General features: G+C 45.6%; 2 protein-coding genes across 2 annotated transcripts in view; one reads left to right on the top strand and one right to left on the bottom strand.

Annotated features, from left to right (window-relative positions):
- Nucleotides 1-22518, bottom strand: part of LOC139366823 (SCO-spondin) — a 77838-nt gene that overhangs the window by 13575 nt on the left and 41745 nt on the right. The window contains exons 66-98 of the mRNA XM_071104517.1: nt 22395-22489; nt 22189-22238; nt 21849-22019; nt 20989-21159; nt 18754-18833; nt 18394-18563; nt 18118-18164; nt 17785-17985; nt 17332-17502; nt 16871-17077; nt 16489-16588; nt 16170-16390; nt 15781-15939; nt 14496-14662; nt 13899-14038; nt 11949-12169; nt 11809-11844; nt 11446-11610; nt 10803-11015; nt 10393-10560; nt 9695-9829; nt 9296-9536; nt 9036-9188; nt 8860-8906; nt 8454-8624; nt 7996-8172; nt 7488-7643; nt 5523-5787; nt 5165-5211; nt 1284-1520; nt 986-1147; nt 740-856; nt 439-577 (exon numbers count right to left, since the gene is read on the bottom strand). Of these exons, the coding sequence (XP_070960618.1) occupies nt 439-577; nt 740-856; nt 986-1147; nt 1284-1520; nt 5165-5211; nt 5523-5787; nt 7488-7643; nt 7996-8172; nt 8454-8624; nt 8860-8906; nt 9036-9188; nt 9296-9536; nt 9695-9829; nt 10393-10560; nt 10803-11015; nt 11446-11610; nt 11809-11844; nt 11949-12169; nt 13899-14038; nt 14496-14662; nt 15781-15939; nt 16170-16390; nt 16489-16588; nt 16871-17077; nt 17332-17502; nt 17785-17985; nt 18118-18164; nt 18394-18563; nt 18754-18833; nt 20989-21159; nt 21849-22019; nt 22189-22238; nt 22395-22489 (5000 nt within the window). The remainder of the gene's footprint in view (nt 1-438; nt 578-739; nt 857-985; nt 1148-1283; nt 1521-5164; nt 5212-5522; nt 5788-7487; nt 7644-7995; nt 8173-8453; nt 8625-8859; nt 8907-9035; nt 9189-9295; nt 9537-9694; nt 9830-10392; nt 10561-10802; nt 11016-11445; nt 11611-11808; nt 11845-11948; nt 12170-13898; nt 14039-14495; nt 14663-15780; nt 15940-16169; nt 16391-16488; nt 16589-16870; nt 17078-17331; nt 17503-17784; nt 17986-18117; nt 18165-18393; nt 18564-18753; nt 18834-20988; nt 21160-21848; nt 22020-22188; nt 22239-22394; nt 22490-22518) is intronic.
- LOC139367071 (E3 ubiquitin-protein ligase TRIM35-like) lies at nt 19018-20837 on the top strand. The gene has a single exon (XM_071105067.1). It carries the CDS (start codon nt 19258-19260, stop codon nt 20668-20670), a length of 1413 nt encoding a protein of 470 aa, XP_070961168.1. The 5' UTR covers nt 19018-19257; the 3' UTR covers nt 20671-20837.

Consider the following 22518-nt stretch of genomic DNA (forward strand, 5'->3'; position numbering starts at 1 on the left):
ATAGGTGTTGTCTCTGTGAGGAGATGCCTCCACGAAATAGGCCATACAAGATGCAACAGGTCACTTAACCTAAAGTTCTTCATCGGTCATGTCAGATTATCATATTCTGATTATGACTGTGGGGAAATCTGACACTAAGCCGTACTCATATAGTATACACTAACTTGTATGCGAAAGAAATGATAGATGGCCAAATTCAAACTTGAGATCCACACACACAACTTCCATTGATGTCAGTGGGAGATATGTACAAAAAAAAGTTACACATAAATTAAGATTTGGCCTATAATAATGATATTTCTAGTGTTGATCATTTTGAGGCTGTGTGGATATGAGGCTACTACAGGTTCCTAACCAGGTTCCTAACCAGGTTCTTAACCAGGTTCCTAACCAGGTGTTGCAGTCCAGATCCTCCAGGTTCCTAACCAGGTTTCTCACCAGGTGTTGCAGTCCAGTGTGACGTTCTCAGCAGGGCTGATCTCCAGGGTGCCGTTGCCCATGGGAACCCCACAGCGACACTCCGTCACCTCAACACAGTCCCCGCCTTGCAGCAGCCAGCCCTCTGGGCACCGACACCCTAGGAGAGAGAGAGAACAACCGGGAAGATAAAAATGGAGAAAGAAAGAGGTTCAGATGGATATCCTTTTCTTGTTAGGGTAGCACACTGAAAGTCACAAAGTATGCCAGTATGTCACACTGATATAAGGGACACAGTGACATGAGGTCATAGGTCCATTACCTGGGTGACAGACTCCCTGCAGACACTGCACATGCTCCCAGAGGTCAGTGCAGCTCCGGGGACACTGATTGGCACAAGACGCCTGGTAGACCCGCCCCCTGTCCTCACAGCGCTCGCCTAGATCACACAAGAAAGGAGTCAATCAATACTCTCTCCTTGGAGACCACATTGTAAGACGTTTTAGGCACATACAGTATAGGAACATTGTTAACCAGTTAAAATGTCCAGTAAAGGGTTAAAGTGTACCTGGACAGAGGCCAGTGTTGCAGCTCTTGGTCTGGGTCTGCTGTTTTTGACACTGGGGTCCTGGAGGGTAGGCCTGGGGCTGTCTGTGGCGCTGTCTGACCCCACCGCTGCACGGCTCCTGACACACACTCCATACACTCCACACACTCCACTGGCACAGGTCTGGGCAGGAAATGACATCAGCACGAACATCGTAATCATCGTCATCATCATCATCATACTGCAGAGTGTCAAGAGTCATGCCAGTTGTTTAGTACTGACTGAGTGTAGTGTATTCTTAGTGTACAGTACCACCCACCTCTGCATGCATTGGGGTCTGGGCAGAGCCTCTCCTCCTCCAGCTCCCCGGTACACTGTGCACCCTCTTCCTCCCCTGAGACTGGCTGGCCTGAGTCCAGGTCCAGACATGCTCGGTAGCGCCGCTGGACAGACACCAGGGCTGTAGCGCCACCCTGTGGAGAGGAGGAGGACTGCAGGGAGGAGGCAGGCACACACGGAGAGCAGGGGGTCCACTCTGACCACTCACTGAGAATGACTGAAGGAGGGAGGGTAGGAAAGAGAGGGGTGGGCGGGGGGTTTAGAGGGGTACATAAATAGAGAGGGTGGGAGGGGAAGAGTAAGGTAGAGAGATGTAGGAGAGGGATGAAGCTTAGTGTTGGTCTAAAGTCAATTTATGTCAAACTCAAACTGTTCTAAGATCCATAAAAAGTACTCTCTCTAAACCCAGGAAATGAATGTACTACAGCAGGATTTCCCCAACTGGAGGCTCACGGCCTGAATTTGGCCAGTAAGTAGTTTTAACTTTATTGGGATAGGGGGCAGCATTGGGAAGTTTGGATGAAAAGCGTGACCGGAGTAAATTGCCTGTTACTCAGGCCCAGAAGCTAGGATATGCATCTAATTACATAGAAAACACTCTTAAGTTTCCAAAACTGTTAAAATAATGTCGGTGAGTATAACAGAACTCATATGGCAGGCAAAAACCTGAGAAGAATCCAACCAGGAAGTGGGAAATCTGAGGTTTGTAGTTTTTTTAAGTGATTGCCTATCCAAAATCCTGTGTCTATGGGGTCAGATTGCACTTCCTAAGGCTTCCAGTAGATGTCAACAGTCTTTAGAAGTTGTTTCAGGCTTGTATTGTGAAAGGGGATCGAATAAGAGCTGTTTCAACAAGTGGTCAGGCTGAAAGCCTTTAGTTTCGCCGTGGACGTGTGTTTGATGCTCATTCTCTTTCCTTTCTAATGACAACGGAATCGTCCGGTAGGAATATTATTGAAGATTTACAGTGCCTTGCGAAAGTATTCGGCCCCCTTGAACTTTGCGACCTTTTGCCACATTTCAGGCTTCAAACATAAAGATATAAAACTGTATTTTTTTGTGAAGAATCAACAACAAGTGGGACACATTCATGAAGTGGAACGACATTTATTGGATATTTCAAACTTTTTTAACAAATCAAAAACTGAAAAATTGGGCGTGCAAAATTATTCAGCCCCCTTAAGTTAATACTTTGTAGCGCCACCTTTTGCTGCGATTACAGCTGTAAGTCGCTTGGGGTATGTCTCTATCAGTTTTTCACATCGAGAGACTGAAATTTTTTCCCATTCCTCCTTGCAAAACAGCTTGAGCTCAGTGAGGTTGGATGGAGAGCATTTGTGAACAGCAGTTTTCAGTTCTTTCCACAGATTCTCGATTGGATTCAGGTCTGGACTTTGACTTGGCCATTCTAACACATGGATATGTTTATTTTTGAACCATTCCATTGTAGATTTTGCTTTATGTTTTGGATCATTGTCTTGTTGGAAGACAAATCTCCGTCCCAGTCTCAGGTCTTTTTTCAGACTCCATCAGGTTTTCTTCCAGAATGGTCCTGTATTTGGCTCCATCCATCTTCCCATCAATTTTAACCATCTTCCCTGTCCCTGCTGAAGAAAAGCAGGCCCAAACCATGATGCTGCCACCACCATGTTTGACAGTGGGGATGGTGTGTTCAGCTGTGTTGCTTTTACGCCAAACAAAAAGTTTTGCATTGTTGCCAAAAAGTTCAATTTTGGTTTCATCTGACCAGAGCACCTTCTTCCACATGTTTGGTGTGTCTCCCAGGTGGCTTGTGGCAAACTTTAAACAACACTTTTTATGGATATCTTTAAGAAATGGCTTTCTTCTTGCCACTCTTCCATAAAGGCCAGATTTGTGCAATATACGACTGATTGTTGTCCTATGGACAGAGTCTCCCACCTCAGCTGTAGATCTCTGCAGTTCATCCAGAGTGATCATGGGCCTCTTGGCTGCATCTCTGATCAGTCTTCTCCTTGTATGAGCTGAAAGTTTAGAGGGACGGCCAGGTCTTGGTAGATTTGCAGTGGTCTGATACTCCTTCCATTTCAATATTATCGCTTGCACAGTGCTCCTTGGGATGTTTAAAGCTTGGGAAATCTTTTTGTATCCAAATCCGGCTTTAAACTTCTTCACAACAGTATCTCGGACCTGCCTGGTGTGTTCCTTGTTCTTCATGATGCTCTCTGCGCTTTTAACGGACCTCTGAGACTATCACAGTGCAGGTGCATTTATACGGAGACTTGATTACACACAGGTGGATTGTATTTATCATCATTAGTCATTTAGGTCAACATTGGATCATTCAGAGATCTTCACTGAACTTCTGGAGAGAGTTTGCTGCACTGAAAGTAAAGGGGCTGAATAATTTTGCACGCCTAAATTTTCAGTGTTTGATTTGTTAAAAAAGTTTGAAATATCCAATAAATGTCGTTCCACTTCATGATTGTGTCCCACTTGTTGTTGATTCTTCACAAAAAAATACAGTTTTATATCTTTATGTTTGAAGCCTGAAATGTGGCAAAAGGTCGCAAAGTTCAAGGGGGCCGAATACTTTCGCAAGGCACTGTATGATAAAAACATCCTAAAGATTTATTATATACATTGTTTGACATGTTTCTACAAACTTTTATGGAACTTTTTTCACTTTTCGTCTGGACTTTGTGCCCGCGCTTGGTGCATTTGGATTACTGGACTAAACGGGCAAACAAAATGGAGGTATTTGGACATAAAGATTAACTTTATCGAACAAAACAAACATTTATTATCTAACATAGAGACCTGGGAGTGCCATCAGATGAAGATCATCAAAGGTAAGTGATGAATTTTTAACGCTATTTCTGACTTTTGTGACACCTTTCCTTGGTTGGAAAATGGCTGTATGGTTTTCTGTGGCTAGGAGCTGACCTAACATAATCGCATGGTGTGCTTTCGCCGTGAAGCCTTTTTGAAATCGGACACAGCGGCTGGATTAACAAGAAGTTTATCTTTAATCCTATGTATAACTCTTGTATCTTTCATCAATGTTCATGATGAGTATTTCTGTAATTTGATGTGGCTCTCTGCAATTTCACCGGATGTTTGTTTGAGACAATGCATTTCTGAACATAATGCGCCAATTTCAAATGAGGTATTTGGACATAAAGATGAACTTTATCTAACAAAACACACATTGATTGTCTAACATGGAGTCCTGGGAGTGCCATCTGGTGAAGATCATCAAAGGATAGTGATTAATGTTAATGCTATTTCTGACTTTTGTGACACCTCTCCTTCTTTGGAAAATGGCTGTATGGTTTTCTGTGACTAGGTGCTGATCTAACATAATCTCATCGGGTGCTTTCGCCGCAAAGCCTTTTTGAAATCGGACACTGTGGCTGGATTAACAAGAAGTTTATCTTTAAAATGGTGTATAAACTTGTATGTTTTGAGGAATTTTAAGTATGAGATGTTTTGTTTTGTTGAATTTGGCCCCCTGCAATTTGAATTTGGCACCCTGCAATTTCACTGGCTGTTGGCGAGGTGGGACGCTCACGTCCAAAACGATCCCAGAGAAGTTAATTGGCCCCCCAAGTTTTCTGAGCTAAAAATGTAAATGATTTAAGTGATTTTAAATTTGAAAATTAGTTCCGAAGCATAATAGAGAGACTGTATATAAATATAAGCAAGGTTCAAAACTGTTATGTTTTAGTCAAATGTTTTATCTGTTTGGGCTTCTTGTGGTCAATTTACAGTCTACAAATGATTTGTAATTATGTTCCGGTCCCACGGCCATCCAGGAAGGTAAAAAATGACCACGCGGCTAAATCTAGTTGATAATCCCTGGACAACAATATATCTTACCTTCACACTCTCGCATGTCACACTGCAACGTCCCATTATGACAGAGGCTGGGAGGGAATCAGACAATACAAAGAGAGTCATAATACATTTACCTCTAAAACCATCTCATTGTACTATGCAGACTATTTAATTATATATAGACTATATCTTATTATTCTGTGAATGGGTCTATCTACGGTGGCCCCAGGGGGAAAATGTAGCTTTAAAAATACACATCTATTTAATGGTCTATCTTAGTGTTCCTCTCTCTTGGCCTTTGCTTCTTTGTTATTATCTGTGTCTATTCTGATACTATGGGTACCATATTGAAAGTTTGTATAGCCTCTCCTTCACTTGTTAAAAGAGTTAAGTCACTTACCAGGTGCTGCAGTCCATAGTGACCATGGTCCCCTGTGGCACAATCACAGGGACAGGTCTCCCTGAGGCCTGATGTTGGAGGTGTACACAGCCACACTGCTCTAGGGCCACACAGGTCCCATTCTGCTGCAGCAAGCCCTGAGGGCAGTAGCAGCCAGGGGTACACTTCTGTGTCCCCGCACACAGTGCCTTCTGCCCCTGCAGTGCACACTGCTTCTCACAGGGGGAGCCACACTCAGAGTGCTGGAACGGTTTCTCACAAGAGTCTGGAAGAGAGAAGATCTCATGTCACACACACACACACACACACACACACACACACACACACACACACACACACACACACACACACACACACACACACACACACACACAGAGAGCATGTGCGTCCTCAGAGCATGCGCAGACCAGCTGGCTGGTGTGTTTGCGGATATATTCAATCTCTCCCTATCCCAGTCTGTTGTCCCCACATGCTTCAAGATGGCCACCATTGTTCCTGTACCCAAAAAGGCAAAGATAACTGAACTAAATGACTACCGCCCCGTAGCACTCAATTCTGTCATCATGAAGTGCTTTGAGAGACTAGTCAAGGATCATATCAACTCCACCTTACCTGCCACCCTAGACCCACTTCAGTTTGCATACCACCCCAACAGGTCCACAGACGATGCAATCGCCATCACACTGCACACTGCCCTATCCCATCTGGACAAGAGGAATACCTATGTAAAAATGCTGTTCATTGACTACAGCTCAGCATTCAACACCATAGTACCCTCCAAGCTCATCATTAAGCTGGAGGCCTGGGTCTCAACCCCACCCTGTGCAACTGGGTCCTGAACTTTCTGACGGGCCGCCCCCAGATGACGAAGGGTGGAAACAACATATCCACTTCGCTGATCCTCAACACTGGAGCCCCACAAGGGTGCGTGCTCAGCCCCCTATTGTACTCCCTGTTCACCCATGACTGCGTGGAAGACGAGACAACAGTAGTGGGCTTGATTACCAACAACAATGAGACAGCCTACAGGGAGGAGGTGAGGGCACTCGGAGTGTGGTGTCAGGAAAACAACCTCTCACTCAATGTCAACAAAACAAAGGAGATGATCGGGGACTTCAGGAAACAGCAGAGGGATCGAAGGTACAGTAGTGGAGAAGGTGGAAAGTTTTAAGTTTCCCTTCATACACATCACAGACAAACTGAAATGGTCCACCCACACAAACAGTGTGGTGGAGAAAGCGCAACAGCGCCTCTTAAACTTCTGGAGGCTGAAGATATTTGGGTTGTCACCTAAAACCCTGACAAACTTTTACAGATGCACAATCGAGAGCATCCTGTCGGGATGTATCACCGCCTGGTACGGCAATTGCACCGCCTTCAACTGCAAGCTCTCCAGAGGGTGGTGTGGTCTGCACAACGCATTACTGGAGGCAAACTACCTTCCCTCCAAGACACCTACAGCATCCGATGTCACAGGAAGGCCAAAAAGATAATCAAGGACAACAACCACCCGAGCCACTGCCTGTCCACCCCACCACCATCCAGAAGGCGAGGTCGAGAGACTGAAAAACAGCTTCTATCTCAAGGCCATCAGACTGCTAAACAGTAATCACTAACTCAGAGAGGCTGCTGCCCACATATAGACTCCACGTTAATAAATTGATCACTAGACACTTTAAACAATGCCACTTTAATAATGTTAACATATCTTACATTACTCATCTCATATGTATATACTGTACCTCATACCATCTATTGCACCTTGCCTATGCCACTTAGATTTGTGTGTATAAGGTAGTTGTTGGGGAATTGTTAGATTACTTGTTAGATATTACTGCATTGTCGGAACTAGAAGCACAAGAATTTCACTAAACTCGCATTAACATCTGCTAACCATGTGTATGTGACCAATAACATTTGATTTGACAAGGAAAACCCACTGAAAGCATTATTATGTGGCCTCACCATGACAGTGGTCTAGTGGGCAGGTTCTGCTCTGGGTGTCCAGACTGGAACAGTGCTGTCCCTTGGTGGCTGGTGAGAGCGGTGCGCGGTGACGCTGCTGCCTCTGGGACACACAGTAGCAGGCGGACCACTCGGTCCACTCTGACATGGGACATTCTGGACAAACACACAGGGAAGAAGTCAAAGATGGAGAAAAGTATAGCCTTACTGGAAACTGTATTGTTTAGCCAAGAGAGGCTGCGATTGGCTCTTTGGGTTTGTGTCCTAATTGTTTACTATGTGGCAGAGCATGGATAGCAGTCTTTCCTGGTCAGATTAAGTGAATCAAGTTTTTGGTTTAATTCTAATAATAATAATAATAACTACCAACAGACTTCAGATATTGTCTGAAAAGACAGAACAGAGTACACAGCAGTATCCAGTCCATTCTACTATGTGATTATAGAATGTGCTTGGTGTCTAAGAGTTTACATGAATACAGCCGGAGATATTATTGAGGTCATGCTACCTGGACAGGGTCTCTTGTAGCACAGCTGAGTCTCCTCTCTGTTCCTCTCCGCCTCTACCTCAGGGGGGCAGGCGCCCTCCCCCTCTCCTTCACACACACACACCCTGCGTCGCCACACCACCCCCGCGCCACAGCTGCGGGAGCAGCGGGACCATGGTGACCAAGGGCAAAGGTCATCTGGAAACAGGAGACGTGTGGTTCATAACAACAGTTGAAAACAAGAAGAGGGATAGAGGGATGAGAGAGGAACAGGTGTGTCCCTGTAGACCTGTAAGATTACAGTTTCTACACGTGTCGAGTGCAAACCAGATGGAATAGGTCAGTTTTTGAGTGTTATTTATTATGAATGAATCTGAACGGTGTCATCAACATGGTCCAATTCTGTCAGATCTACATTAAAGGCCTAAAGAAAAGTGTTAGGGTTGGGTTTGTAATTGATCGACAGTAGTCTGTGTTACCGATGCAGGGAGGTGTGTGACAGCCTTGGGCGTCTCTCTCCGGTCCGCTGCAGTCTGTCCCGTTGTTACGGGGAGGAGGGTTGATACAGGCCCGGCTGCGAATTTGAGTGCCCCGCCCACACGTCACAGGACAGTCCGACCACACCGACCAGGGCGTCCAACCACCATCCACTGTCAACCAGAAGAGGAGTGATTGGCAGGCTACACAGCCAATCACAATACTTGGAACGCAATTCATTGTTTTTATCAAGTGAGAGGCATTGTCTCTGCAGTGATATGGTTGTATGTGTATTTTTGATTGATCAAATTTGATTTCGCAATCCATCAAAGAAGGACAAATTGACGCAAATTCATGACACCAACTTCATCAAATGTGCAGGTAGGTATAAGAACATATTGAACACACCTCGACAGTCAATATCTTGGCAGTAGTCTCCCTCTGGGGTGCATGTGCTGAGAGAGAAAAAACACAGAAAATGTTCAAATTCAAAGTCAGTACTAAATCTACTGTACCACTAATGCCCCTATAACACTATATCACTGAGCTATTTCATCATCTATATTTTAGTTCAATGACCTCACCATTGTTTACATTCTCCCTGCAACCACGTGTCTCCCACGGTCAGCTCCTGGTTGTCATGGACACAGAGGGGTGGGCAGGGCCCGGGGTCACATGACTTGTGCTGCACCTCCTCAAACTGGCAAACCGCTCCTTCACGCTCTGGTATTAGAGATCTCATAGGACACACACACACACACACACAATATCAATATCTGACATTCTATGTATGTGTGTGTGTGTATGTGTGTGTTTGTGTGTGTCTCTTTTCTTATTTTCTCACCTGAAGCGGGTTCTCTGGCCCCGCCCACAGGAAGTGCTGCAGGGCGCCCAATTAGACCAGGAGCTCCATGTGCAGCTGGCCTCTCGGCAGCTCTGATTGGTGCAGGAAAGCAGTCCGTCTGCGCAGCTGCAATTGTTGCAGTCCACCTGGTGCCAGCTGCCTGCAGCCCAGCTCTGACCCAAAGAGTCCACACAGTCACACTGCCATACCTGCACACACACCCCGTCCTGCTGCAGCTGACCTGGAACAACACACATATTTATAGTGTTATTAGTAGATTTATACATGCAATGGAGACATCTGATCTGTGTACAGTACTTAATATAGCTCAGTATAATAGTTCATGTCAATTCATGACAGAAAGAATAGTTGACTGTGAAAATGTGACCGGTCACTCGCCTTTTGGGCAGCGGCACCCAGGCTGGCACTCTGTGTTGCCCTGGCACTGGATGCCCTGCTGGAGGTCTGAGCAGCGCTGAGGACACTCGTTGGCACAGGGCACAACCTCCTGACCCACTGGGCAACCCTTCTCATCTGGGACACATGTATGATAGTACAGCATGGTTAAGTATGTTTAAAAACACTTCTCCATCCATCTATTTTTCTATCCAAGGGACATATTTTTTTAGTCAGTGACTGAGGTGAGAGAGAGATACAAAGAGAGAGAGAGAGCAGAGAGAGAGAGATGGAGAGAGAGCAGAGAGAGCAGAGAGAGAGAGATGGAGAGAGAGCACAGAGAGAGATAGAGAGAGCAGATAGAGCAGAGGGAGAGAGATGGAGAGAGAGTAGAGCAGAGAGAGAGATAGAGCAGAGACAGAGAGAGATAGAGAGAGAGTGAGCCGATTGAGCACAGAGAGAGAAAGAGATGGAGAGAGAGCAGATAGAGCAGAGAGAGAGGGGGAGAGGGAGAGAGCAGAGAAATAAAGAGAAAGAGAGATAGAGAGAGCAGATAGAGCAGAGGGAGAGAGATAGAGAGAGAGAGAGAGAGAGAGAGAGAGAGAGAGAGAGAGAGAGAGAGAGAGAGAGAGAGAGAGAGAGAGAGAGAAAAAAAGAGAGCAGATAGAGCAGAGAGAGAGAGATAGAGATATCGGTCTTACCACAGGGTTTGGTGTTGCAGGGTTTCACCTGGTTCTTCTCTCCCTCACACTTGCGCCCGCCATTTTTGGGCGGGGGGCTGAAGCAAGAGCGGGTTCGGATGGAGCGCCCGCCCCCACAGCGCTTGTCACAGAGAGACCAGGGGCTCCAGCGAGACCAGCCTCCGTCCACTGACACAAAAAGAGAGGGTCCTTTAACTATGCCTCCACACTGGGGAACAAAATCATCCCTACACCCCGTGCTTATCTATCAAATGTTTTCAGATATATCAGTGGCTATTAAGAAGTGATTCATTTCCACACATTCATATCAGATTAAATTAGTTTAGAATGTCATTTAGTGAACAGTACAAAATACCAAACGCAAACAGCATGCAGAGTAGCTGTGTCTATTACAGTGTCAGTGCACCAACCTCGACAGGCCTTTATGTTACAGAAGCGATTCTCCAGGTTACCCCCCAGTATGTCTTCACACCAGGAACCGTTGACCCCGGGGGTCAGGAAGGTGCGTAACCTCTGCTGCTGACCCACGCCGCAGGAGCGCGAGCACGCCGCCCACTCGCCCCACTCCATCCACGTGCAGTTCCTCTGGGCGCAGTCGTCCCCTACACACACCCCACCGCCGTCTGGTAACAGATACATGATAGTGAGGACTGGGGTATTTCAAAATAAGGGACAGTACTGACATGAAGGAGATGAAGAAGGAGCACTGAGGCCTGCAGCATGGTTTACATTATACATCTATGCCACAGGAGGTTGGTGGCACCTTAATTGGGGAGAACGGGCTCATGGTAAAGACTGGAGTGCTATCAGTGAAATGGTATTAAAAACATGACATTCCATTCGTTCCCTTCCAGCCATTATTATGAACTGTCCTCCCCGTCAGCAGCCTCCACTGACCCATGCTTAAAATGTTTGTATTTTTTCACTTCCCTACTGTACTGAAAAAGGACACATTCAACCCGACAGAAAATACACATGGGACTACTGCATTAGAGCTAAGGGAACAGTAGCTGGACATTAGGATATGGGGTTGGGGAAGAAAGGGGACATTACCAGGACACTGGGACAGGTTGCAGGCCTTCTCCTGACGGGTGTCCCCTGAGCAGGGGGGTCTGACACACCGCCTCTGACGGGACTTGAGTGCCGGTGTCAGGGAATCGCTACACGACCGAGAGCAGGAGGTCCACGACGACCACTGAGAGAAGCCTGCATCCTCATCTACAGGGAGGGAGGGAGATCAACTGAGCCTCAGCAAGTCTTTATTGTACAATTAACAAGTTCATAGAACACAATAGTTCATACTGTAGATAGAACATGTACAGTGGGGAAGTAAGAAGTGAGAGAGAGTGGGGAGCCTCAAAAGTGAGAAAGAGGTCTCTAGGGTAAGGAAGCCCTGTTGTGTGTGTGGAGTGTTACCTGGTAGAGAGGGCTCTTCTGTGGGGCCGATGATCACTGTAAAGGATTACACAAGGATTACAAAACATAATAGGTAACGTCATATTTTAGTATATAGCGTACCTGATGCTATTACATTCCTGGAGAGTACAGTTCAGTACCTGGGCAGTCTGTAGCCTGGCAGTAGGTGCTCTCTTGCTGGGGCCCCAGGCAGTCTCGTCCCCCGTAGGCCGGTGCCGGGTGGCTGCAGGCTCGGTTGCGGGTTTTCAGGCCCAGGCCCCCACAGGACAGGGAGCAGGGGCTCCAAGGGCCCCAGGGGGACAGACCCCCTTCTACGGGACACGGTTCCAAGGAACAGTTCCACAAACCATGTTGACACACGCTACAGGCAGACAGGAGGATCAGAAAATAACTTAGGCTGTGAATAGTTCAACTATATATATATATATACCCCTTGACCTTTTCCACATTTTGTTTTGTTAGTCTGAATTTAAACTGGATTAAATTGAGATTGTGTGTCACTGGCCAACACATAATGTCCCCATAATGTCAAAGTAGAACTATGTTTTTAGAATCTTTTACAAATGAATAAAAAATGAAAAAATGAAATGTCAATAAGTATTCAACCCTTTCATGGCAAGCCTAAATAAGTTCAAGAGTAAAAATGTGATCAACAAGTGTCACGCCCTGGCCTTAGTATTTTGTGTTTTCTTGATTATTTTGGTCAGGCCAGGGTGTGACATGGGTGATTTATGTGGTGTGTTTTGTCAAGGTTTTTTTTGTAGGTTATGGGATTGTGGTTAGTGAAGTATTCTAGGTAAGTCTATGGTTGCCTGGAGTGGTTCTCAATCAGAGGCAGGTGTTTATCGTTGTCTCTGATTGGGAACCATATTTAGGCAGCCATATTCTTTGAGTATTTTGTGGGTGATTGTTCCTGTCTCTGTGTTTTGCACCAGTTAGGACTGTTGTTGGTTTGCACGTTACATTTTTGTCAATTGTTTGTATTTTCATCTTTCATTAAAGATGTTTATGAATAACCACGCTGCATTTTGGTCCTCTCTTTCACCAGGAAACCGTAACAACAAGTTACATAATAACTTGCATGGACTCACTCTGTGTGCAATAATAGTGTTTAACATGATTTTTGAATGACTACCTCATCTCTGTACCCACACATACAGGTAATTGTAAGGTCCCTCAGTTGAGCAGTGAATTTCAAACTCAGATTCAACCACAAAGATGACATTGAATGTTCCTGAGTGGTCTAGTTACAGTTTTGACTTAAAACAATCTATGGCAAGACTAGAAAATGGTTACCTAGCCAGGATAAACAACCAACTTGAAAGAGCTTGAAGAATTTTAAAAAGAAGTGCAAATATTGTACAATCCAGGTGTGGAAAGCTATTAGAGCCTTACTCAGAAAGACTCTCAGCTGTAATCGCTGCCAAAAGTTGATTCTAAAATGTATTGACTCAGGGGTGTGAATACTTATGTAAATGAGATATTTATGTATTTAATTTTCAATAAATTTGCAAATATTCTAAAAACATGTTTTAACTTTGTCATTATGGAGTATTGTGTGTAGATGGGTGAGAAAAACATAAATTGAATCAATTTTGAATTCAGGCTGTAACACAACAAAATGTTGAATAAGACAAGGGGTGTGAATACTTTCCGAAGGCACTGTATATTGTAGATACATACAGTATATACAGAAAGGATAACCGCTCACAGACGTGTGCTTGATTAGTGAGCAGATGTGACAACATTTCCACCGCGTCCTGGTCTTAGTCAAGTAAGGAGAAATAAGAGTACAGATTGTGTACCACAGGAGGTTAATACCACAGTTTATAACAGATTTACATTCTATGTTACACAGTATACCTCTCAGTCCCATTGGAGGTTGATACCACTGATGATAACAGATTTACATTCTATGCTACACAGTATACCTCTCAGCCCCATTGTGTGCCACAATGATTCAAGCTATATTGTAAACTACACATTTATAGCACCTCATGTGGGAGTAAGAGTGCACTCTAAATTCAATAAACAGCTTTTAGAGAACATATGTGCTTATTTGTGTGATGTGGTGTATCTCTCTCACCCACCAGACACTGCAGTCTTGTATGAACGTTTCCCCAGACTGGAACTCATCCCCCTGGGTTAGGTTATGGTGGGCCAACAATGGGGTCACAGACACATTCTGTATTGAGGTCAAGAGCTCCTTGTCCACCAGGCAGGGGCACTCCTAAACATGAAACACAGTGCTTGGTTTACTAGCTCCCTTATTCAATACACATTAAGTAACTGTTTATTCATGTGGAATACATAAGAAGTAACTGTTTATTCATGTGGAATACATATGAATTAACTGTTTATTCATGTGGAATACATATGAAGTAACTGTTTATTCATGTGGAATACATAAGAAGTAACTGTTTATTCATGTGGAATAAATATGAATTAACTGTTAATTCATGTGGAATACACATGAAGTAACTGTTTATTCGTGTGGAATACATAAGTAGTAACTGTTTATTAATGTGGAATAAACTTGTTATAACCTTTTACTTATCTAAAATACACTAACGTAAAGTTTTCATTCATTCGGAATACGCTTGAAATAACCGTTTATTCATCTGAAATTCTGAAGAAGTAACCTTTCATTAATCTGAAATACACATTAAATAACCACTGTAACTGACCTGTACACAGGCTCTGTTGTGCTGGAAGGTCTGCAGGGGGCAGTGGCACCCCTCCTCGCAGCCCTCAGAGTAGCAGCCCTCTCGCCCGCTGACCTGGGCACAACTGAAGGGGCATCCCTCGCCCCGCTCACACTCCCTGTACAGACGACCCGGAGGGCAACCCACCTCTGATACCAAGGCAGGGGTTTGGGTGAGATGGGCAGACAGGAGAGCAATTATCAAATTGTGTGCATGGAGTATGAGTTTCACTGTCAAATACTTGCATATAGTAGAAAAAGGATATTTCTAAAATACAGAATGAATCATTACTACTGATACTACTTGTACTACAACAACTACTTCTGTCTAGTAACTCTACTTCCACCTTGGCTATAGTTACTACTATTAGTAATATCACTACTACTTCCACCTTGGCCATATTTGCTACTATTAGTAATACCACTACTATTTCCACCACTACTACTGTAAATGTGGAGAGAATTGTTCTATTGGTCCGGCAGTAAATCTTTTCCCATTCAACAGACTGACTCTTACTCAGTCCGAGCTGGAACGAGAGGCTGCATTCTCAGAGGACTATCACTCATACTAACGACACAGCGAACCAAAAATAACCTCAATGAGGAGACGAAAGGGGAAGCCAGAGTGAAAAAAGAAGACTAATCCACCGCCGCTGAGCTCTTTCACTTAAAGATGCACTTCACTTCAACGCTGCATTTCCTGGTGTGACTACTAACCTTCATTCTGGCACCTCGCGCTGGTCATATAGTGATTGAGTGCATCTAGAATGGCATCCTATTCCGTATATAGAGCACTATTTTTGACCAGAGTCCCATGGGCCCAGGGATCAGGGGGCCATTTCAGGCACAGCCATTGACTTTCATTGGCTCTGGGTAGTGGATGAATGTACGCAAGCAGGAAGTATAATGCAAACAAAATGTAGGACCCAAAACACCTTGACACCATGCAAGGCCCTGCAGCCCTACAGTGGGTAGTCATCAGGGGTGTGTCTAAATGGCACAGTGCTATCTGATTGGCTGCGCTCCTGCGCACCTTATTGCATAAAACACCTAGCTATCTACTACAGGTACATGGACTCTGAAGGGATACGGATTCTTACACTGTGTGTCAGTGGTAGCTGCAGCAAGGGAATTTGAACTGTACTTTATCTCACGGTCTGCTATTTTTCGGGAATCGAACCCACAACCCTGGCGTTACTAGCACCACACGACCACGCTCTTACCAACTGTACAACACAGGAACACATGTAACATCTACATGTACTCACCGAGACAGACCTGGGTGTTACACGTCTTGCTCTGCCTCCTCATGCCAGAGCAGGGCGGGAAGCTGCAGAGACGGGTACGAGACTGTTCCCCTCCTCCACAGCTCACTGAGCACACAGACCAGGAGGACCAGGGGGACCAGGTCGGCCAGAGGCCAGAGTCTGGATGGGGGCACAACACCAGAGATGGGACATCAGGTACCATGGTGTTTTGGAGGCAGTAAGGTAGTATCAAGTACATTACTGTATGTCCAGAAATATGTCTTGGGGGGTTGTATGTAATGCAATCTGTTCAAAGGATGTGCATACATCATCAGCATTCAACATTGTGTGGGTGAAGTCTACGATGATATGTCATGTTATGTTTCCACCAAGTCTGCCCGAGCATGTACCTGTACAGGTGTGGTTGTTGCACTCTCTCTGCTGTTCAGACATGCCTGCACAGCCCCTCCCACCGCTCTGAGGGGCGGGGTTATCACACTGACGCATGCGGAGCTTGACTCCACCCCCGCAGGGGGCCGAGCACTCTGACCAGCCTCCCCATTGGCTCCAGCCGCCATCGACATGGCAACCAGGGACTGATTGGCAGTGGAGAACACCCGCCTCACAGGTGCTGTGGTATAGGGAAGAGAAAGAAGACTGCATTACAAAAACAGTATTGATAATATGTGCTATGCTACCGGTGGGGAAACATGATGTTGTGTACTGTACCAGTTTTTACAATCAGCGATGATGGTCTCTCCTGGATTTGCGAACTGCCAATCTGACCTACCAGGCCATGCCCACGAGGTGTTACTAGAGTCTAGCCCACCTGGATGGAGAGCAAAAGAGAGAGAGAGAGAGAGAGAGAGAGACAGACAGACAGACAGAGAGACAGAGAGAGACAGAGAAGTGTGATTGACTTGGAGTTACATTGTGTTGTTTAAGTGTTCCCTTTATTTTTTTGAGCAGTGTATATATATATATATATATTTGCTGACCTTGCTGCAGCTTAGCATAGTGTTAGGAGTTGAGACAAACAACAGCAGCAGTAGGACAGTAATTGCCAATTAAGTTGTGTTAAAAGCATGTTGTCTAGGTAAGTGTTCTCCACTGGTCTCACCAGTAGAGCTGTTGTGGTATTTACAGCGACATTCCTCATTTTCCACACACTGGCCATCCTGTAGCACGAGATCACCCGGGCAACCACAGGTCATACTGCACTCCGCCGTGTCCAGACACTCTGTGTCGCCATGGAGATCAGAGCAGGAGCGTGGACAGGGCTTCCCACATGGCCAGTCCACCTGCACGCCGCCACATTCTGAGAGAGAGGAGCATCATGGGAAAAATACGAGGTCACAACTCAACAACTGGTAGTAAACAGAGACTAACAACCTAAAGAACTAAAGTAACCATATTACTTACTACTGCAAGATATGCGTGAAATTCCATCCAATCATAATATCCCCAAGTCATTTTGAATCATGTGTCATGACAAGTACTTGAAATGACATTTTTGTAACATGTCCGCACTTTGGCACAGGCAAAATGTCACCCATGATATCATCAGCTAACCTGAGCAGATGGTGACGTTGTCTTGGCAGCCGCGGCTCTGCCGGCTCTCCCCGTGGCAGGGCAGACCCCCGAACCTGGCAGGAGGACTGTTACACTCCCTGGTCCTCACAGACACCCCCTCACAGCCATCACACTCTGACCAGCCCGACCACAGGCTCCACGAACCATGGACTGATGGAGAGAGAGAGGGAGAGGGGGAGAGAGTGAAAGAGAGACAAGGAGAGAGTGGGAGAGAGAGGGGGAAAGATGGAAAGAGAGGGGGTGGAAATTAAAGACAAAAGAGGGGGAGAGGCCCGAATCGACAAGTGGGGTGAGAGATGTAGAGGAACAGAAAGGAAAGGTGAGACAGGAGGAGGTAAAGAAGGCAGAATCCATGTAATTACACTAACCTCATACTATAATGCTGTCTACCTGTAAGTCACAAACCCTTTAAAGTGATTACTATGTTGTTACCTGGGCAGAAGGTGACCACAGGGCAGGGTTGTCTCTGGATCTGTGCCCCCACCCCACCGTGTACTTCCTGTTCCCCCTGGCAGGGGGCTCCTCCCGCCTTGGGCTCTGGACAGCCACAGCTGCGATATCTGGACACCCACTCTGCCCCACACGTCTTAGAGCAGGAGATCCAGCCAGACCACTCACACCACCCACCTGACACTGTTCACCAGGGGAGAGGGGGGGGGGGGGATCAGGATGGATCAGACATACATGTGAGTCCATATGCTTTTGTTGATATACTGTATTGAATGTGATTGGAAATTGGGTATTCAGACTGCACATATTACTTACCTGGACATGGGTCACTGGTGCAGTTGAGCCTCCCTCCTTCGCAGGTACTGAAACACAAATGATATCAATAACAACATGCACAAACTCAAGCCAGCAGGCACGCACCCACACCACCACTACTTTAAGCCCAGCTCTATCTATGTCACACCATTGAAGTTTTAATATGCACATGTCAAAAGACAACGTGACTAAGCTTCTCCACCTCTCTTCTCTCTCCCCTCCTCCCCATCTTTCCCCCTCCTCTCCTCTCTCTCTCTCTCTCTCTCTCTCTCTCACCAGTTGTTGCAGCCGTCGGGGGCAGTGGTGCTCTCTCCAGGGTACAACCTCAAGCCGGTGTTGAGGTCCAGACAGGGGCACTCCTCTCTCTCCACACAGGACCTCCCGTCGGAAGACAGCACCTTGCCCTCCGTGCAGTAACACCCCGCCTCACAGAGCCAGTCACAGTGCTGCACAGTGTGGCAGGGGGTATAGAGGGATATGTGCCATCATTAGCATCACCACCCCCATCACCATCATCATACTCATCTTCTTTGGCAAAGTTGACAAAGGAGTCTGCCAAATACCTACACGTCTTACTGACAGAGCCAGAAGCTGTGTGTTTAGATAATGTATATAGAAACAATTTGTGACACTCACAGACAGGTCATCACAGGAGCGAGGACACGAGGGGCCACAGCTACTGAACACTGTGCCAGGGACTTGAGAGCAAGGCGCAACTGAAAACAGACACAGTGTCAGTCATATAAACATACACACACACATACACACACACACATACAGAAACACAGTCTTTCTCTTTTTCTCCACATTCCAGTCCACTAGATGGCGGTACTGTACATTAGCTGGATTGCCAACCACCACAGAACAACCAAAGACGAATCCAGAAATGAAACTGTCCTGAATGAGGAAATCCAGAACAACAGCAGCGGTTCTCCCTGGATCCCTCATTTGGTGTGGAAAATAAACTTTCAGTGCTGTTGAATAACATACGTGTTATAAATAGAAAGTCAGAAGAGGATAACAGAAGAGTGTATGGTAGGGGAGACTTTCTAAGTAACGCTGTTGACTTCACTCTTCATTCTAAGAAAGTGAAAGTAAACATATCTGGTCAAAGGCTATTCCAGAGGAGTGTGAGAGTAAATGGCTGCTAAATCATCTCTCCCAGAGGAGGATCTCTGCTGTCCTGTGTGCTGTGATATCTTCAAGGATCCTGTTATCCTGTCATGTAGCCACAGCTACTGTCATGAATGCCTACAGGAATATTGGAGACAAAGAGAAGTGAATGAATGTCCCGTATGCAGGAAAAGATTCAGCCCAGGAGCAGCTCACTGTAACCTGGCTCTGAGAAACCTGTGTGAAGCCTTCTTACAGGAGAGACGTCAGAAAGAGGAGGGTGGAGCTTCAGCGGGGTCTGAGGTGGTCTGCAGTCTGCACGGTGAGAAACTCAAGCTCTTCTGTCTAGAGGATAAACAGCCTGCATGTGTGGTGTGTCAGACTTCTAGAAAACACGCAAACCATAAGTTCTGTCCTGTGGACGAGGCTGCAGGGGACTACAAGAAGGAACTCAAGTCTGTGCTGAAGGTCTTACAGGAGAAGCTGAAGGTCTTTGACGCAGTGAAACTAACTTGCGATAAAACAGAACAGCACATCAGAAGCCAGGCCCAGCACACAGAAAAACAGATTATGGAGGAATTTAAAGCACTTCATTTGTTCTTAAGAGATGAACGGGTAGTCAGGATTGCTGCACTGAAGGAGGAAGAGGAGAGGAAGAGTCGGCTGATGAAGAGGAAAATTGAAGAGATGAGCAGAGAGATATCATCCCTTTCAGACACAATCAGAGACGTAGAGGTGGAGCTAAAAGGGGAAGACGTCGTGTTTATACGGAGTTACCAGGCTATAAAGGAAAGAGCCCTGGAGTGCACACCAACGGACCCAGAGAGGGTTTCAGGAGCTCTGATAGACGTGGCCAAACACCTGGGCAACCTGCAGTTCAGAGTCTGGGAGAAGATGCAGGAGATTGTTCAGTTCACTCCTGTTATTCTCGACCCCAACACTGTTCACCCCCATCTCATCCTGTCTAACAACCTGATTAGTTTGAGACATAGTACGGAGACACCGCAGCTTCCTGACAACCCAGAGAGATTTGATAAGTACCGATCGGTTCTGGGTTCTGACGGCTTTAACTCAGGGACACACAGCTGGGACGTTGAGGTTGGGGACAGTATTTTATGGTCTGTTGGTGTGGTCACAGAGTGGAAGGGGGCCACTGCCTCAACGAGAGGACACTGGCGTTTAGATAATAACAAAGGAGTATTTAAAGCTCGCTCCTCATCGGATCAAAGCGTCCCTCTCTCAAATAGACTGAGACCACAGAGGATCAGAGTGCAGCTGGACTGGGAAAGAGGAAAGCTGTCATTCTCTGACCCTGTTACTAACACCCACCTGCACACGTTTACACACACTTTCACCAAGAGACTCTTTCCCTGCTTTTGTAGTAAGCATCTGAGGATTTTACCAGAGAAAGTCTCTGTTGTAGTGGAACAGCATAGTTAGAGCTGATACTACCTCTATCTGTAACAGTGGAACAGTAAAATGATGTGTCATTCCACAATATAGAGTGCCTTTTGGGTAATGTCATTTTGTCAAAAATAATGTATTTATTTAATCTAATTATAAAATTCTGTCATAAAGATCACGTTTAATAAAAACATCTGTTTTTACTAATTTTACCATTTTTGGGGGAAATTAGCACGCATGCACACACACACACACACACACACACACACACACACACACACACACACACACACACACACACACACACACACACACACACACACACACACACACACACACATTCTGATTGCGTACCTGGACAGTGGTCAGTGTTGCAGGAGATTACTTCTGTGCCAAGCCCCTCACAGTAGTCCCCCTCTCCCTCTGGACTGGGGCTATCACAATCCCGGCGTCTGCTCTGAACACCCCCACCACATGACTTGGTGCAGTCTGTCCAGTTGCTCCACTCCCCCCAGCCACCATTACCTGTAAAGACCATGACACAACACAGGCTAAACCAAAGTTGTAAAAAAAAGGGGTGAGTACTGTACAGGACTAATGCTCAATCAAATTATTATTCTACTGCAAAAATGGTTGTGTGCTGAATTCTCATAGATAGTAATCCATACAAAAATGTCAAATCCAGCACCTCAAATGATACATTATGTTTCATTAATTCAGGGTAACACTTTATTTGGATAGTCTATCTGTAGATAGTCCATCTGTAAAGACTATCAGTAACATTTCAACTTACTATCTACTAACCCTAGCTCTAAACCTTTAACCTTTATCCTAACCCTAAACTTAACCCTAACCCTTATCCTAACCCTAAACTTAACCCTAACCCTTATCCTAACCCTAACCCTAAACCTAACCCTAACCCTTATCCTAACCCTAACCCTAAACTTAACCCTAACCCTTATCCTAACCCTAACCCTAAACCTAACCCTAACCCTTATCCTAACCCTAACCCTAAACTTAACCCTAACCCTTATCCTAACCCTAACCCTAAACTTAACCCTAACCCTTATCCTAAAACTGACCCTAACTGTAACCTTAGCAAGCAGTTGCTTATCAACAGATGGTTTGTTGATTGTATGACCATCTGTAAAGCATTTACAGATGAAAAATGCAGACTATCCAAATAAAGATCCCTCCATCAGGGCATTACTCACGATCACAGGGAGCAGTCATACACAGCTGGTCTTGGTGGTCGGGCCCGATACAGGGCAGACCACTCCCAGACTGCTGGGGACTAGAACAGAACCTATAGCGGGACTGGAGACCTGGTCCACACCTCACTGAACACTGACCCCAGGGGGTCCAGGAAGACCACTGGCCGTCCACTGTGAGAGGGGGTGGTTATTGTTAGGTTTTGGTTCAAGCTATGGACCGCAACAATAACCAAATATAAAGCAAATTGAGAGAAATAACTATTCTGTATCAAAACCAATTTCCCCCTTGTGGTTTTCTCCTACTTCTCTCTACTTTTTAGTAAGCCAATGCCCCACTCACCATTACAGTTGAGTTGAGTGCAGTTTGCCAGCCTCCCAGAATCACATGTGCTGTGAGGGAGAGGAGAGAAACACTCAGAGGACTATTTGTTTCCGAGAGCTCTATTCAGGTTTAATTAAATTAAATAATATAACGTACATACTATGTGATGCTATACTATTGTATACTACTGTATACTACTGTATACTACTGTATAGCACCAATACCAGTTGTTGCAGTCCCTGGGTACGACATCACCAGGTTCATACTGCTCCCCATCCACATCACAGCGACACTGAGACACCCACACACACTTGCCATCCTAAGGAAACAGAACAGTAAGTTTGCTCC

The sequence above is a fragment of the Oncorhynchus clarkii genome, chromosome 15, assembly GCF_045791955.1.
Source record: "Oncorhynchus clarkii lewisi isolate Uvic-CL-2024 chromosome 15, UVic_Ocla_1.0, whole genome shotgun sequence".
Taxonomy (NCBI): domain Eukaryota; kingdom Metazoa; phylum Chordata; class Actinopteri; order Salmoniformes; family Salmonidae; genus Oncorhynchus; species Oncorhynchus clarkii.

Bases quoted from the DNA above. Each gene is read 5' to 3' on its own strand.
- LOC139367071 (XM_071105067.1), top strand. From the start codon at position 19,258: ATGGCTGCTAAATCATCTCTCCCAGAGGAGGATCTCTGCTGTCCTGTG.